This window comes from Asterias rubens, chromosome 4, assembly GCF_902459465.1.
Source record: "Asterias rubens chromosome 4, eAstRub1.3, whole genome shotgun sequence".
Lineage (NCBI taxonomy): Eukaryota > Metazoa > Echinodermata > Asteroidea > Forcipulatida > Asteriidae > Asterias > Asterias rubens.
The window spans coordinates 8612357-8630662 of NC_047065.1; the positions used below are offsets into that span (position 1 = coordinate 8612357).

The 18306-nt window shown below is 42.0% G+C and overlaps 2 protein-coding genes across 4 annotated transcripts; one reads left to right on the forward strand and one right to left on the reverse strand.

Annotated features, from left to right (window-relative positions):
* Nucleotides 1-1045: 1045 nt before the first annotated feature.
* On the reverse strand, nucleotides 1046-10313 carry LOC117288757 (E3 ubiquitin-protein ligase znrf2-like). Its single transcript, XM_033769587.1, has 5 exons — nucleotides 9163-10313; nucleotides 7318-7413; nucleotides 6016-6121; nucleotides 5015-5106; nucleotides 1046-1644 (listed from the first exon to the last, which is right to left on the reverse strand). The coding sequence occupies exons 1-4, from the start codon at nucleotides 9671-9673 to the stop codon at nucleotides 5049-5051; spliced, it is 771 nt and encodes a 256-aa protein (XP_033625478.1). The 5' UTR covers nucleotides 9674-10313; the 3' UTR covers nucleotides 1046-1644; nucleotides 5015-5048.
* Nucleotides 10314-10457: 144 nt separating this feature from the next.
* LOC117289594 (ras-related protein RIC2-like) lies at nucleotides 10458-18078 on the forward strand. 3 transcript variants are annotated; one of them, XM_033770788.1, is made up of 4 exons: nucleotides 10458-10694; nucleotides 11366-11419; nucleotides 12299-12720; nucleotides 16891-18078. In XM_033770788.1, exons 3-4 carry the CDS (start codon nucleotides 12529-12531, stop codon nucleotides 17407-17409), a joined length of 711 nt encoding a protein of 236 aa, XP_033626679.1. In that variant the 5' UTR covers nucleotides 10458-10694; nucleotides 11366-11419; nucleotides 12299-12528; the 3' UTR covers nucleotides 17410-18078. The 3 variants fall into 3 exon arrangements, with proteins under 3 accessions (XP_033626679.1, XP_033626681.1, XP_033626680.1); XM_033770789.1 differs by lacking the exon at nucleotides 10458-10694 and adding an exon at nucleotides 10711-10801; XM_033770790.1 differs by lacking the exon at nucleotides 11366-11419.
* Nucleotides 18079-18306: the final 228 nt, after the last annotated feature.

The window sequence follows — 18306 nt, forward strand, 5'->3', positions numbered from 1 at the left end:
GGAAATAAGGTCAATCTCTTTGATGTACAAATAACTTATCCTTACAATATGCAACACAAATTGATATTGTCATCATACCAAAGCTTTTGAAGCTAACAGACACTGGATACTATTGGTAGTTGTCAAAGACCAGTCTTCTCACTTGGTGCATCTCAACATATGCATAAAATAGCAAACCTGTGAAACATTGAGCTTGTTGGTTGTCGGAGTTGTTATGAAAGACAAAAAACACCCTTGTCACACGAAGTTGTGTGCTTTCAGATGCTTGATTTCGAGACCTCAAATTCTAAACTTGAGGCCTCGCAATCAAATTTGTGGAAAACTAATTCTTTCTCAAAAACTATGGCACTTCAGAGGGTGCCGTTTCTCACAATGTTTTATACCATCAACCTCTCCCCATTACTCAATACCAAGCAAGGTTTTATGCTAATCAGTATTTTGAGTAATTACCAATAGTGTCCATCGCTTTAGCGTTAAACAAATTTGTGTGCTTACTGCAGCAGAAAAATTTGCTTAGGCACTAGTGAATTTCAAAATAGCCAGAAAGTTAGGCAGACATCTGGCTCACAATGGATTTGCTTTGTTGCGTCATTAATTTTCATACAAAATAACTTTTCAGTGTTCTTCAGGTTAGCAGTTAGCAGCGTTATGAAATGGACACTGCGCAGTAAGCACAAAATTTGGCCTTGGATGTACACACATGTAGTTAGTAGACTATTAAAGGACTACGTTGCCTTGAATCGGTCGAGTTGGTCTTTTAAAAGCATTTATAAACGTTTTTTATAAAATGCATATGGTTAGAAAGATATTTTAAAAGTAGAATACAATGATCCAAACATATTTGCCCCGAAAATGCATGGTTTAACTTTTACTTTGTGAACTATCACGGTCGGCCATTTATGGGAGTCACGAATTTGACTCCCATAACTGGACGACAGTGGTAGTCAACGAAGTAAAAGGAAAACCATGCAATTTCGAGTGATACTTGTGTGGATCACTATATTCTACTTTTAAAATCATTTAAAATCATTTTCTAATCATATGCATTCTATAACAAAAGGTTACTAACGCTTTTTAAGGACCAACTCGACCGATCCAATGCCAAGTGTTCCTTTAAATTCGCTTTAGCATTTTGCTGGTTTTATAGATCGGTTATCAATAGTAATATCAAACATATGTGCTCATGTGAAGTCAGTGGCTTTGTCACTATTATCACCGTATCACCTCGGATTGATATAGTTTGTGCAAGTGCTTTGGAAAACGATTCAAGGCCCCATTGTGAACAGTGTGTACACATGGTAGGCTTTAAATAATATTGCCTTAATGGCCAGATTTCAAACACAAGTAACGTCTGTTTTTAAATGGAACTGCCATGGAACTGGCAAGCTACCTCTATTGCATCACTGTGAACAGGATGATTCTACATCACAAAATATATGCAATGATTTAAATTGTTTAAGACTTGTAGCCTAATTCATCATTGGTTTGACTCATAGTGCCATCAGTGACTAGCAGACATTGACCTCAATGTGCACAGAATGGGTAGAGAAGACGCTATTCTAGAATACCTGCAGCATTACAAAACCTCTGGATTCTGACTCTTCAATGATCTTGTTCAAAAAAGATGTACCAGCTTTTACTTCCCTGTATAAAGAGAAAACGCATCATTCAACTCAGAGTCAATGCGGGAGGTGGGGAGGGGGTGGATGGGCAAACAGGAAACAAAACAGATAACAAGCGAGAGAGGGGGGGTGGCAGACAGGAGAAACCCAGATTATAAGCGAGAGGGGGCAGACAGGAGAAACTAAGATTGATAGCGAGGGGGGCGGGGCAGGCCGGAGAGACTCAGATTATAACAAGGGGGGCACACAGGGGAAAATCAGTAGTCTGGTTCCCAGACCCAAAAATCTCCGACTAGGCTCTGTCGAATTTAGGGTCCGGTATCACCCAAAATCACGTGACCAAAAAGGAGGAATTCCTCCTTTTTTGAAGTTATTCGAAATGTTCCAAACGTGTTGTCGTCAACATTCGGACAGTATCGTTGATGGTCGGTATGGAATCATAATGTCAGTCCTGTCAGCCGTAGATCCAGGAGTTTTTATGCCAGCTATTGTTATTTTAAGCCAATGCATGCGTTGTGCCTAAATAAAGCGTTTGCAAAGCAATGCGACAAGTTCAAAATATAAACCTGGGAAATCGCTCTGGGATCTGGTAAGTTTTTGTCCTGTTTGTTCATTAGAGTTAGACATTGAGGATTAAGTGTCATGATTTTTAAAGGCATTGGACACTATTGTTAATTATTGGTTTTATCAGCATAAAAACTTACTTGGTCACAAGTAAAGGGGAGAGATTGATAGGATAAAACATTGTGAGAAACGGCTCCCTCTGAAGTGGAGTAGTTTTCGAGAAAGAAGTAATTTTCCACGAATTTGATTTTGAGACCTCAAGTTTAGAATTTGAGGTCTCGAAATCAAGCATCTGAAAGCACACAACTTCTTGTGACAAGGGTGTTTTATTCTTTCATAGTTATCTCGCAACTCCGACGACCAATCGAGCTCAAATTTTCACACGTTTGTTATTTTATGCATAGTTGAGATACAGCAAGTGAGAAGACTGGTCTTTGACATTTACCAATAGTGTCCACTGGCTTAAAAGTGGTAAAAATGGGGCAAATCTGGTGAGTAGCTGTCAAAATTATACGTGTTGAACCAGATTGTCATTTGCCGATCAAAAGAATCTCGTAACCCTCCGGCCTGGCGTCCGTCGGGAGGAGGGTTACGTTATCGCGCTTAGTGCAGACATGGTTTCCCTGGAGATGACCCCAGACCTTGACAAGTTGGGTCATGCTTTATATTTAACCGTGGGTGATATCTGACCCAAGATTTTTACCAAGAGACGTCAAGGAATCTTTGGTCAGGGGACCAGACTAGAAAGTCAGATGCAAGGGGGGGGGGGGGGGTGGCACACAGGAGAAACCTAGATCAAAAGAGAGGGGGGGTGGGTGGCAGACATGAGAAACTCAGACAACATCCAGGTTAATAGCAAGGGGAGCGGGGCAGATAGGAGAAACCCAGATAACAAGCGAGGGGGGGGGGGCAGGCAGGAGAAACCCAGATTCATAACGAAGGTGGGGGGGGGGGGGAGAGAGACAGGAGAAAGCTAGATCAATAGTTATGGGGGGGGGCAAGCAGGAGAAATCCAAATTACAAGCAAGTGGGGTGGGGGACCAACAGAAGAAACCTAGATTACAAGTGAGAGGGGGAGGGGGGGGGGGGGGGGGGGGGGGGGGTGGGGAGCGGACAGTATAACTAGAGATTACAACAGACTACGAGTGAGGGGTGGGGGCAGACAAAACCCAGACTAATAGCAAGGGGGCGGGGCAGACAGGAGAAACCGAGATTTCAAGAAAAGGAGGGGGGCAGAGAGGAGAAACCAAGATTGTAAGCGAGGGTTTAATCCAGAAAAACCCGGATTACAAACGAAAGGGGTGGGGAGGGGGGGGGTGGGACATAAGAAACCCAGATAACAAGCAACAGGGGTGGGGTGGGGTGGCAAACGGGAGAGACCTAAATTACAAGCGAGTGGGGGGGGGAGGGGCAGACAGGGGAAAGTCAGATTACAAGATTACAAGAGAGGGGGGGGGGGGCACCCAGAAGAAACCCAGATCAAAAGAGAGAGAGGGGGGGGGGGTGTCAGACAGGAAAAACCCAGATTACAAGCGAAGGGGCGAGGGGAGTGGACAGGAGATACAGAATACAAGAAAGGGAGGGGGCAGACATGAGAAACTTAGATTATGAGTGAGGGGTGGGGGCAGACAACACCCAGATTAATAGCGATGGGGGCGGGGCAGAGAGGAGAAACCCAGATGTATAACAATCGGGGGGGGGGGGGGGGCAGACAGGAGAAACCGAGATTACAAGAAAGGGAGGGGGTAGAGAAGAGAAACCAGGATTGCAAGCGAGGGCTGGGGGGGGGCAGGCAGGAGAAACCCAAATTACTACTAATAGCAAAGGGGGGGACAGGTTTTATCCAGAAAAAACCCCGGATTAACAGCAAGAGGGGGGCGGGGGTTGGGGGTTGGAAGACATAAGAAACCCAGATTACAAGCGAGTGGGGGGGGGGGCAGACAGGGGAAAGTCATATTACAAGATTACAAGCAAGGAGAAACCCAGATCAAAAGAGAGGGGGGGGGCAGACAGGAGAAACTCAGATTACAAGCGAGTGGGGGGGGGGGGGGGGGTTGGCAGACATGAGAAACTCAGATTAAGAGCAGACACTGAGAAACCCTGGGAGTGCTGTTTGATGGTGTCAAAATAACAAGATGAACCTCTAGACATATCAACTGCCAGCAAAAGATAGTTTTAAACACAAAGTAAAACAATCTCAGTTGAATGACAATACTGATGCAGATTGAAATTTAGTTGTCTTGGAGATAATCACAAAGTTGATTGACGGTAATGCCATGTTGGGGATTTAGTTGGGGCTTCTTGAGGAGGGCACAATATATTAGTTTAATGTCAATTTTGGTGAGCAGCAGGTACAGCGCCAGATATCAATATTCCATTGTAGGAGACTTGACAATAGACCGATCCAGTAGGCTCCGCCCATGATGCACGTGTGAGCAAGAACACGTGGGGCTCTCCAATGCCTTTCTGCACAACTGTGCGCGCGCGCCAAGTTACACGCACGCATGTTGGACCTTAGTGTCGGACCTTCGTTGCGTTGTGATTGGTCAATACGCAATGGGGCGGAGCTAAATGGATCGGTCTATTTGTGTGATCGTCTAAAACAACAGTTCATTGATACAAGCATTTAAAGAAAGCTCACTACCCCTTCACCCTTGGCAATCATAAAATCATCAAACTTCTCAAACAATTTGATACATTGCATTACAGTTAGTATTAAAGAGTGAAAGGCCACTGTGTTTCTTGTACATCTTCAGTAAAACAACACTGTTTCCATACTAGTATGACTGTATGGGCACTTGGGCTGGGGCAGGGAATATTATATTTACCTGATAACTTTAGTAGGCAAGGCAACTCTTGTATCTAGTCTGCAGGATGCTCGGGACAAGACCGATTCCTCTCAAACCACATATCTATACAACTACAATCAAAACAATAATAACAACAAATTACAATCAATGCATGGAGGTAATAATAATAATAACTAATAATAAAACATTTATAAAGCGCCTTTTCCAAAGGATGCAAAGTGCTAGGGATAATGCAAACAAAAAACCCAAAAGAGAATAAAGACTAGTATTAAGCAAAAATACAAAAAGTGACAGAATCAAAAACACATTAGATGGAACGATTAAACAGATGAGTTTTTAAGTTTTGAGTTTTTTTTAAAAGTCCTTTAAAAAACTGTTCTAGAGAAGAAGCGTTCCGGATGTTTGTTGGGACTGAGTTCCAGTTTTGGGGACCAGCGATGGAGAATACACGGTCTCCAAACATCCTCAAGGATCGAGGTACTACCAGATTGGATTGAGATCGAAGACCTCAGGTACATGTACATGTAGTAAGATTATTAAGGTGCAGCACACAAGACTCGAACATCATGCTGGTTCGCATGTCTGTTAGTGCTGACAACGCATTTCTCTATCTCCAATAACCTAGTGGGTATTGTCAAAAGGTTACGGGAGATAGACGAAATTCGTTGTCAGCAGTAACAGACATGGACCACTGACATTCCGAAGTGGCTTATGTACACAGTCCATGTGGATTGTGCATTAGGCCTACACCAAAACAAACATAAGAAAAAAAATTAATTCCTAGCTAAACCGGAAATGAGACGACAACATTGAATTGCTATGTGAGATCTGCCGTTGCAGTCACATTTCATTTTTGGAATCCACTTTGTCCAGTTTTCTGAACATACAAAATGTTTTGTTTTTGTAATGTCTCAAAATAATGTCTCAGAAGTCAACTGATTGAAATTATTGTTGTTGGTGTGATTCCTTCCCCCTGTTGCTATGGCATCCCTTGAATCGTGTAGCACCTCCTGTCTTACCTTTTATGATAAATACACAGGCATGGTAGTCTTGCTATAGTGTCTCCTTGTTGCATATCATCTAGGCATATGACACACTCTCCAGCATCTGCTGACAGGACATCCTCTGGGAAAAGTGATACATCCAAAAGAATTAATACTAGCTTAATCAACTATCATTTCAACACCCCCACTCCCTCAACCTGTGTATCCTGATCAAGATGTGATGTCCCTTGTCAAACTGATTCACTTGTTGAGTTCTCAGATATTTGCACATTTACACTTGAAAAAGTATCAATCATAAAAGTGTTAGTTTATGCTGCATTTTGTATCCTTAACATGACATTAGACATCACCTAGCAACATTGTGGTTTAATGGCTAATTAAAAGAAATTCATAAATACCCCAGACAGTTTCTCTACTCCTATTGGTAGAGAGTGCGTCACGTGGGTGTGCATAAACCTTTTGTTAATGACCGGTAAAAAGTGTTAATAAGCGCGACATGCAACCTTGCACCTGTTCTTATAAGACAGTTTCTTCATTCCTATTGGTCGAGAGCAACGGCTAAAACAGTTGTGCCACATAACGCGATACGCGCGACGCCCAGAGCATTCCCGTATAAGGAGTTGTTTACGCGAGGGCAGCGGAGGGCTCTACCATTTCATAGCTGGAGGGGGTGTTGTGTTTAAAGAAATCATTAACAATTATAATTTTTGCATTTATTTTACTTTATAATTTACCTCGACTTCGTCTCGGTAAATTATCAAGAACAAGGCCTCGTTGGGATTAAACCACTAGTTGAAAACCTCTTCACCACACATTGATTCCCTTATTAATCTGGAGTGCAGAGTGGAATTGTGCATTTGATCAAACTTTGATAACACACAATATCTTTTCAAGCAGACTTGTTTCCCACCGACCCCATATGCCACACTTCCTATACATATCATGTACGGGTCAAGTCAAATTTATTAATTAAATTTGTAACAACTTGTAGTGAAACTGTTCAGCTATGTATTTTAGAAGCATAACTCACTGGCAACATTTGTTTACTTTTAAACAGTTTATAAAAGCGACCAATTTTGTTAAAAATCATTTAATTTTTACCACACAATCAAACTTACCATTATGTATACATTGTACAAAATGTTGTTTCTCCAAAAGCTGTTTACCAACAATTATATGAAAACGCATTTATGCAAGATACATGCAAGATGAATGCTGATATAATTGATCATTTAAAAACTTATATAATAGATGTTAAATTTGCTAACACACATCGGTGTATGGGTAAAAACCAAAAAAATATATAGAAAAACTTACCGTTATATACAATCCTTGGTTTTGTCAAACATATTACCAAATGGCATTCCACATCATCAGGGGGCACAGATTTAGCACAGACTGGGCACTTGATTCCTGAAACAAAGTTTGTCCAATTACATGGTTAAAAAATCTTGAAGAAATTATTCAAAATGTACACTACATAGGCCTAAGCCTGGGCCCAATTTCATAGCGCTACTTAAGCACAACATTTTGCTAGAGAACAAAATCCTTGCCTAGTTAAGTCAGATTACCGGCCAAGACTCCACTCAATTGTTACAGTAAAAGTAAACAGCAGCTAATACCAGTCACAAGCAATGTATATTATGGCATGAAATTTTGGCCAGAAACATGTGTAAATAAGCGAGCTATTTTCGTGCTTAAGCAAATATTTTGCTTAAGCAGCTCTACGAAATTGGCCCCAGGTTTTACTCATGTTTGTCAGGTGTGTGTTAAACTAAAAAGTTCAAGTAGTTTCAGGAGTGCCAGTCAGAAGCCATTCAACCTGTACCTGCCAGGGATCACAAACAAGTTGACCATACATAGTGGGAAGAATGAGCAGTACATGTGTGCATGTAATGTATGTAAGACACAAGTAAAAGCCATGTAGGGGAAACTGATTAGGTCACAACATTTTAATAATTATGGGTTGTATAAAGAATAATTTACAAAGGCAGAACTTGAATGTGCAACCTCCAGATTAATGTGCCAGGGCTCTACCAACTGGGCTAGAGGTCCCCCCTATTTTGTCAACTTTTTTTTGTTATGGGGTTACATGTACCAGTCAGAAACCATACACCATTGAATGTTGAGTCAGCCAGGGATCACACCCTTGTTTACGATCCAACCTAGGAAGCAGAAGGATCACAGCAGAGGGATAATAATAATAATAATAATAATAATAACTAGAGATTTAATTTTGATTAAAATTAGAGATTGTAAATTATGGATTTTACTTGTCAGATCTCTACCACCTGAACCATAGCCTTAATACGATGGGGGTCTTCCCATTTTGGCTTGTTTTGAGTGCCAGTCAGACATCACCCAACCTTCTAATAACAAGTTGCGCCCCCTCCAGGTGATCCCACTTCTGTAACTTCCCAGGTTGTATCAGAGACTTGGGTGTGATCCCTGGCTACATGTGTACATCAGAACTTGACATGTTGATCCAACTTGCAGTGACTGGTTTCCTTGAACCAAGAAGTCAACTTTTCTTTGTTCAACCCAAAGTTTAGAGTGAAAAGTTGTATTTACATAGTTTACAAATAAGTAAACTTTTCAAAGGTAAACATTATTCAGATTTGACAACTTCACTTCCTGAAGATTTTGAACCCCCCCCCCCCACATATTTGGGCGAGGTGGCCAAAGGCAGTGCTCCTGAACTGGTGGTATTGCCTACTGCTCTACAAATCAAACCTTTTACATTTCATTTAGTTTTACCATCACACTTGTTATAGCACTGTGTAAACAGTGTTTTCACGATTCTGTGCACAAAATCACAGCCATTATCCTGCTCCAGTGGGAGTCAACCCTTAACATTTGCAATTCTAGAGCTCAGTGTCTTACCAACTAGACCACCATGAATCCATGATTGCCTGATAGATAGATACTAGAGGCATGAATCCCATATTTTAGCAGCAGGTACTGCAGCAATTTAAAATGTTAAATTTGCATCAGTATAAAAAATATATTTGTAAGGGTAAACCAAAACTAATATTATTCTTTATCCCTGATGCACATTTAGTTGACCTCTATAAATTATAGAGGTCAACTAAATGTGCATCAGGGATAAAGAATATTAGTATAGATGTTAATTAAATTTGCATTGGGGATACAAAAACAAACCTTGTTGCAGAAGCATAGGTGTTGTAAAGAGGTGTGCTGGTAGTGACTGAGCATGAAACGGGAAGGTCCTCCCACGACTGCGAGTTACAACAGGAAGGGATAAATTGTCCTCGGGAGAACTATCATCAGATTCTGTGCCAAGTGTCAAGTCCATTAATCCAGGTATATTCATACCACTACTGTTGTTAGTATCACCATTTTGAGCACTACCAAGAGATCGGGCTCTGTTTCTAGAGTGTTGTTGAGAGGTGGACACTGATGATGTGGCTGCATAGGAGGAAGTACTGGCATGATAGGATGCTCGTTGATTATTGGACTGGTGGCCGTTGCTTGTACCACTCCCCATTGCCAGATGATGTATTGAAGAAACAGGATTTGTATTACTAGATTCACCAAGACTATGAAGACCAGGCCCAGCTATAGAGGGTTCATGTACTGCTTGGTGGGGATGCGTAATGGGACTACCATAATTTGTCCTCACTCTCGGACTTGAACTCACTTTCTGTCCCATTTTAGCTCTTTATTACTTCTGGCATGTTTAACACGTTCAGGTTTTTGATAAAGATGTAATGTCATGAGTGAGTTGGAGTTCCTCGTTGTATTCAAAACATGCTCATCACAACATTGATTTGTTGTAATTGTATGGATACGAAGGTCAATCAGTCAGGGTTCACGGCTCAACTCAACAACCATCACGATCACGAAAACACTTGACATGCGACTTTTTGATTTCCTTCTTTAATTTTAACAGCATACGCATACACACCACTAGACCTAGCCTAAGCTAGTGTTAAAAACGAACAAGGATCACCCAACATGATGATGTACCATCCTCCATACGTTACGTATTTATTTAAGGGAAACAGAAAATGAATGAAACATCAGGCAGGTTCTCGCTTCATTTCACACATGACATATTTGTTAATTTTAATATTATGATGTTTGATTATTTACAAGGCGTTTACTCATCAAGTGTCGACACATATACATACACATGTGCACCATACTGCCTTCTTTGTGGCATAAACATCACAAGCAACAGAGAAACTGCGATTTCTGGTGGTGCCATTAAATCATGGCAGCAGCGACATGTCAAGTTCCGGTATTCAGGATCGAGGAGAGTCGTCATTAGTTGAGTTTTGAGATGATCATACAAGCAATACAATATTCAATACATTGCGGGCTCTGACTAATGTTGTATGCTTTGTGCGTCAACATAGTCGGGGTTCTTGCCGTCGTTTTAACCCCTTTTCATTGTCCGCGTGTAATTTTTTTCCCTACCACACGCTGGCCATCGTAGATACACATAATGTAAGGGCACTGTGTCCCGGATCCCTTCACTGTTAACCCCTTGGCCATCCAGCGTGTGGTGGTACGAATAACAAAATAAAGTAAAAAGGTTTTATTTTTCCCCATCCTACAACCAACGATTGAGTAAGGACAGAGACAGCTCTCCCAGCCAGGGTAATAACTTCGGGCAAACCGATCTGGCCCCCGGCGGTAAACCCCGCAGTACATACAACAACAACAAGGTACGTGAATATTCTTGTTTTGGTAGAGCCGTGTGAATGAATATTATAACATTTATCTGCCGTCACCTCCCACTTGTAAACCCCGCAGTACATACAACAACAACAAGGTACGTGAATATTCTTGTTTTGGTAGAGCCGTGGTGTGAATGAATATTAACATTTATTATCTGCCGTCACCTCCCACTTGCCAACATTTTTATATGACATGATTGTTTCGACTCAGTGATACCATTGTTTCGACTCCATGATCATCAATCCATCTTCCTCCATGACATGACCATTATTATTATTTTATTATTATTATTATTTGCACACATTTATTTCATTGCTGCCCTACATTTAAACTAGTTACACATTTTACAAAGTTTTATAAATATATTCAAATTATGAGTAGTTTACAGTATTACTTAGTATCTTAGGATATGAAAGTTTACAATGATTTAGATAGTTATACATTTAGGAAGCTTTTAAAGTAGGACAACAATTAGGTTAGGGTGAAGCAGAGGCTTTTGTGCTACATGGTCGGTGATACATGAGCGCTGTCATGGCTGTCTGTTGTGTTGTCTGACTAAACCAATTTCCAGTTAAATTTGTTTTGATTCTGAATTCTGTGCCAATATAAATAAAGGCCCAAACAAGTTTTGTTTTTTGTTTCATGTTTGTAAATGTAGTGTTGTCTACAAATTCAACAAATTCGGCCGGCGTTCAGTATTATTGATGATCAGGTGAGTATGGAATTCAAGCATGTAAAGTCGGGAGGTTCTGCCCGATTCCCCCTGTTTTGAATCACTACACTTGCCCGATTCCCCCTGTTTTGAATCACTACACTTGTCATGTCATGTGTTTTCAGTAGGATAATGGGAAAGTTGTTCACAATAAAAAACTAAACTATTAAAAAAAATCATTTACCAACGTGTTTACAATGACACTAAACACCTAATCGTGTGTTGAAATCTTAAAAGTTTTGTTTTTCTGTTGGGAGTGATAATCCCCTATTTACAGTGCCAATGCATATGTACGACATTGGAGCCGATTGGAGCGACGTCATATGTTTTCAAACCTTTCATTGGTTGGTATTTTATTGTGTAGGAATGGGCACTATGCTTGAATGCAATACTCAAGGTGTGGTCTGATGTAAGCTTTGTACAGAGAATCAGCTGCCTTCACAACCATACAACAACCACACCGACTGAGGGACAACTTAATCAACTAATACATATGGAAAACTTTCCATATCCTGCCAGCCCTTTGTTACTATAAATGGAAACTTTTTCTAACAAATTTCTAGAGAACTCAGGTTTTTTTTTACTGCATTCTGTTTCCTTATACTTCAACAGGGGCCTGATAATAGTAGAGTTTCTCAAAGTAATTTCCATAGTGTTTCAATCTATTATCACGATTATTGCGGTATATCATCATTTTTTTTGCCAAACTTTATTGCATTATATCCCCTTATTTGATTGATTTTGGGTTGAACAAAGAAAAATTTGCTAGAGCAGGATTTGAACCAAATTTGTTCAGTTGTTAGCCCTTAATACAGAGCATGGTAGAAGCTGTGCTTTATGTGTTTTAAACGATCAATTTCTTTCTATGATTTCTCACAGGTGTTGCAGACATTTCCATAATACGTATGATGAATGCTTCAACTTGACAAAATTCTCATCAAACTTCATGTTTGGATTAGGGAGAGTTGCAACAATACTTTTCATTTCTACCTGCCGAGATAACACTGTGTATTTTGGGCAGTTTTCGAAATGTAAGATTTTGTGACTTCTGATAGAAGAGATTATTTAAAAGAACGTGCTGTACCTTTTAAAACAGAAGGATAGTAAGGATGCAGTACGGTGATACAAGATCCCCCAAATTTAAAGTGATTCTTTTGGGAGAATCTGGAGTAGGTAAAACGTCATTGTTTCAGAGATTTCGCTCCAGAGACATTCCATCATCTGCTAAGTCAGCACTGATGTTGGACTGCTATCAGCACAGTCGACAGTTTGCAGTTGGACCCCAAGGCAGTAAAATTCAGGTAGTGTCTTTTTCAACACATTTGTTTTAGACCCGTTTTGACTATTCTTCAATTTGTCCGTGGGCTAGATTACCCCCCCCCCCCCATGTACCCCACCCCAGATCCTCCGCGAGTGGTATCATTTGATTCGGGAGACCCATTTGAGTGATTATTTTGATAAAGTAATTTTGCACAAAGTTGGCGGCCATTTTTCAAAAAGGCCGCTTTCCGAAATTGGTTAGTGCCTATATCTCGGTCTCTGAAACTCATAGAGACTTGGTTTTGGTGTCTTTACTAAGGTTTTCAGGGTTGAGGAACCCAATAAGACAAATTAAACAGACTATTGGATCATTTTGATAGGGCAGCCATTTTGAAATTAAAAAGTGCCGCCATTCAAATGCGTTTTTGAGGACCAGATTTTAACTTTTTAGTCAAACAAATTGCAAAAGTTTGTTTTATTGTTGATTCTTGTTTGACCCCTTGACCTTCGACCTAGTTGTTAAGGAAGTGTCATTCAGTACAAAATATGTATTTTAGATTCTCAAGGTCAGGTTTCTATTCGCTTCTTACGCATTTGTCCTAAAAATGAACAGTTTTTGAAAATATTAACCTCAAAGTTTGAAAATTACCACCTCATTAAAATATGCAAATTATGTCACTTTTGGGTTGAAACTCTTGTCCCATTTTGGATATGTCCTGCATAACTACTCGATCACAAGAATCAACAATAAAACAAACTTTTGCAATTTGTTCGACTCTAAAGTTTAAATCTGGTACCTATAGACCGAGATACGGGCAAAAATGCATTTGAATGGCGGCCACGTTGAATTTCAAAATGGCCACCTTATCAAAATGATCAAATATACTCTTTAATTTGGTCTTATTGGGTTCCTCGAACCTGAAAACCAAGTCTGTATGAGTTTCACAGACCGAGATATGTATACATCTATATTCACAACCAATTTCGGAAAGCGGCCATTTTGAAAATGGCCGCAAACTTAATGCATCCCAACTTTTTCAATGGTAACATCAAAACAATCACTCAGATGGGTCTCCCAAACAAAATGATATCACTCGCGGAAGATCCGGGGTGGGTTGCATGGCCTATTGGGTGGTATTCTATAGCCCACGGACTTCAACACATACCTAAAACTCAGAAATATTCATACTTCAAAATCAAGGTTGTGATCCTGTACGATCACTGTCTTGGATCTCCAGGAGGCCATGGCCTGTATGATCACTGTTTTGGACCTCCAGGAGGCCATGGCCTGTATGATCACTGTCTTGGATCTCTAGGAGGCCATGGCCTGTATGATCACTGTCTTGGATCTCTAGGAGGCCATGGCCTGTATGATCACTGTCTTGGATCTCCAGGAGGCCATGGCCTGTATGATCACTGTTTTGGATCTCCAGGAGGCCATGGCCTGTATGATCACTGTCTTGGATCTCCAGGAGGCCATGGCCTGTATGATCACTGTCTTGGATCTCCAGGAGGCCATGGCCTGTATGATCACTGTTTTGGACCTCCAGGCGGCCATGGCCTGTATGATCACTGTCTTGGATCTCCAGGAGGCCATGGCCTGTATGATCACTGTTTTGGACCTCCAGGAGGCCATGGCCTGTATGATCACTGTTTTGGACCTCCAGGAGGCCATGGCCTGTATGATCACTGTTTTGGACCTCCAGGCGGCCATGGCCTGTATGATCACTGTCTTGGACCTCCAGGAGGCCATGGCCTGTATGATCACTGTCTTGGATCTCTAGGAGGCCATGGCCTGTACGATCACTGTCTTGGATCTCTAGGAGGCCATGGCCTGTACGATCACTGTCTTGGATCTCTAGGAGGCCATGGCCTGTACGATCACTGTTTTGGACCTCCAAGCGGCCATGGCCTGTATGATCACTGTCTTGGATCTCCAGGAGGCCATGGCCTGTATGATCACTGTCTTGGACCTCCAGGCGGCCATGGCCTGTATGATCACTGTCTTGGATCTCTAGGAGGCCATGGCCTGTATGATCACTGTCTTGGATCTCTAGGAGGCCATGGCCTGTACGATCACTGTTTTGGACCTCCAGGAGGCCATGGCCTGTCTGATCACTGTTTTGGACCTCCAGGAGGCCATGGCCTGTATGATCACTGTTTTGGACCTCCAGGCGGCCATGGCCTGTATGATCACTGTCTTGGACCTCCAGGCGGCCATGGCCTGTATGATCACTGTCTTGGACCTCCAGGAGGCCATGGCCTGTATGATCACTGTCTTGGATCTCCAGGAGGCCATGGCCTGTATGATCACTGTCTTGGATCTCCAGGAGGCCATGGCCTGTATGATCACTGTTTTGGACCTCCAGGCGGCCATGGCCTGTATGATCACTGTCTTGGATCTCCAGGAGGCCATGGCCTGTATGATCACTGTCTTGGATCTCCAGGAGGCCATGGCCTGTATGATCACTGTCTTGGATCTCCAGGAGGCCTTGGCCTGTATGATCACTGTCTTGGATCTCCAGGAGGCCATGGCCTGTATGATCACTGTCTTGGATCTCCAGGAGGCCTTGGCCTGTATGATCACTGTCTTGGATCTCCAGGAGGCCATGGCCTGTATGATCACTGTCTTGGATCTCCAGGAGGCCATGGCCTGTATGATCACTGTCTTGGATCTCCAGGAGGCCATGGCCTGTATGATCACTGTCTTGGATCTCTAGGAGGCCATGGCCTGTATGATCACTGTCTTGGATCTCTAGGAGGCCATGGCCTGTATGATCACTGTCTTGGATCTCCAGGAGGCCATGGCCTGTATGATCACTGTCTTGGACCTCCAGGCGGCCATGGCCTGTATGATCACTGTCTTGGATCTCCAGGAGGCCATGGCCTGTATGATCACTGTCTTGGATCTCCAGGAGGCCATGGCCTGTATGATCACTGTCTTGGATCTCCAGGAGGCCATGGCCTGTATGATCACTGTCTTGGATCTCCAGGAGGCCATGGCCTGTATGATCACTGTTTTGGACCTCCAGGAGGCCATGGCCTGTATGATCACTGTCTTGGATCTCTAGGACGAGGCCTTCATGATCACTGTCTTGGACCTCCAGGCCATGGCCTGTGAAAATCACCGTCTTGAACCTCCATGTCAAGGCCTGTATGATCCCTGTCATGAACCTCCATGTCAAGGCCTGTATGATCCCTGTCTTGAACCTCCATGTCAAGGCCTGTATGATCCCTGTCATGAACCTCCATGTCAAGGCCTGTATGATCCCTGTCTTGAACCTCCATGTCAAGGCCTGTATGATCCCTGTCATGAACCTCCATGTCAAGGCCTGTATGATCCCTGTCATGAACCTCCATGTCAAGGCCTGTATGATCCCTGTCATGAACCTCCATGTCAAGGCCTGTATGATCCCTGTCATGAACCTCCATGTCAAGGCCTGTATGATCACTGTCATGAACCTCCATGTCAAGGCCTGTATGATCCCTGTCATGAACCTCCATGTCAAGGCCTGTATGATCCCTGTCATGAACCTCCATGTCAAGGCCTGTATGATCCCTGTCATGAACCTCCATGTCAAGGCTAGTATGATCATTGTCATGAATCTCCATGTCAAGGCCTGTATGATCCCTGTCATGAACCTCCATGTCAAGGCCTGTATGATCCCTGTCATGAACCTCCATGTCAAGGCCTGTATGATCCCTGTCATGAATCTCCATGTCAAGGCCTGTATGATCCCTGTCATGAACCTCCATGTCAAGGCCTGTATGATCCCTGTCATGAACCTCCATGTCGAGGCCTGTATGATCCCTGTCATGAACCTCCATGTCAAGGCCTGTATGATCCCTGTCATGAACCTCCATGTCAAGGCTAGTATGATCATTGTCTTGCACCCCATGCCATGGCTTGTTAGATCTCTCTCTTGAATCTCCAGACCATGGCCTGTATGGTTTTTCATGCAAAAAGAACAGCTTTTGTCAATAATTTGCCTTCTTTGACCCAAGTGAGGGCGCTAAACAAACCATTCTTATACAAAGTCACTGGTCTGAAAGTATCATTAATGTGATAAATGTACGAAAGAGCTGGGCAAACGTGAATCAGCTCGGTCCAGTAACAGCAACCAGCCACCGACCCGGTCATCACCATGCAGTGAGACCGGGTCGTTGAACTATTATTCCCTTACTGTTTACTATTTTTACTTTATTGACAGCTGGAGCTCTGGGATACAGCCAACATGGAAAGAGCTCGTTCACTCACGGAACAATACTACAGAGAAACATCGGCATCTCTGCTAGTATATGACATCGCAGATTCTTATTCATTAAGAAACATTGAAACATATTGGCAACAAGAGCTGCAGAATCATGAGTCCAGCTCCTATGCAATATCATTCATTGTGGGTAACAAACATGACTTGGAGGTAGCTAAATATGATTCTGAACATTCAACTGTTTCCTATGCTAAGGAGGTCATTGGAAAACAAAGTAAATGTAAAGAGGTATTTGAAGTGTCGGCCAGGGAAGATTACTGTGTGGAAAGGATGTTTCATGGGGTAGCTGAACATCTCTGGAAATGCCACACACAGCAAAGTTCTAAGCAGAGAAATACCTCAGGTGTAGCACCCGGAATGCATAGAAAGGACAATTTATCAATTAGATCCGCTGATGGGGGTATACATGTTGCACATCAGGATGTGAAGACATCAGGAAAAGGATGGGGATGTTGCTAAAATAACATTATCCATGTCAGTGGACAAACGTAATTGCCCCAATGGATTGTATTTAGGGGTATAGCAAATCGACAAACTTGGGGGAGGAAGTGGTTAGGGTTGGTTTCACTTTTGATGCCCCCCCCCCCCATTCCAAGCTATAATATAAAAATATAATTTTTTGTTTTAAAACAAGCCATCATGAGACAGTTTTGTCAGACTATCGTTGCTTCAAACCAAACAAACAAGAGAAGGGATTGTTGCATTGTAATGTACATGTAACAGACATGCATTTATGAACAAATTTTAACGGGAGGGCTGATTACATTTTTGTGGAAAGGGTTCTAGTCAGTAAAAATGTATAGATTTAGGTTAGGGGCATTAAAGGGTTTGGGTAGGTCTTTTGTCCACAGATTTACATTAAACTTACACATGTAGAAGTGTCGCGGCAGAGTGATTAACTTAGAGCACCGAATTCAAACTCTGGTGTTTCTGATCTGCAGAGTGTGGGGTCGAATCACAGTCGTGACACTTGTTTCACTTTATGGAAATGGCATACTAATAAAACTCACTCAAAATTGGTTTGATTGAAATGTTCAAACTATGTGGACACCAACATAAGATATTCCTCTCCTTTCCCAGTGTGAATGCAGTATCATTTTCAGAAATGAAAACAATTTTGTTTTATGCTTTTGCACCTGTCTGCAGGATTACAGTATGCAAATAGAATTATTTATCGAGAGGATCGTGGTACTGTTTTTGAACTTCACAGCAATTGAGCTTTCAGACTGAAATAATTAAATTAAAAAACTGTTATTTGTCTCTTAGGTATGTAATAAATATATTGCATACATCGATAACTCACATGTGTAGGAAGTTGTATGCCTATTGGTTTATTTTTGAAATGTTAATGTACTA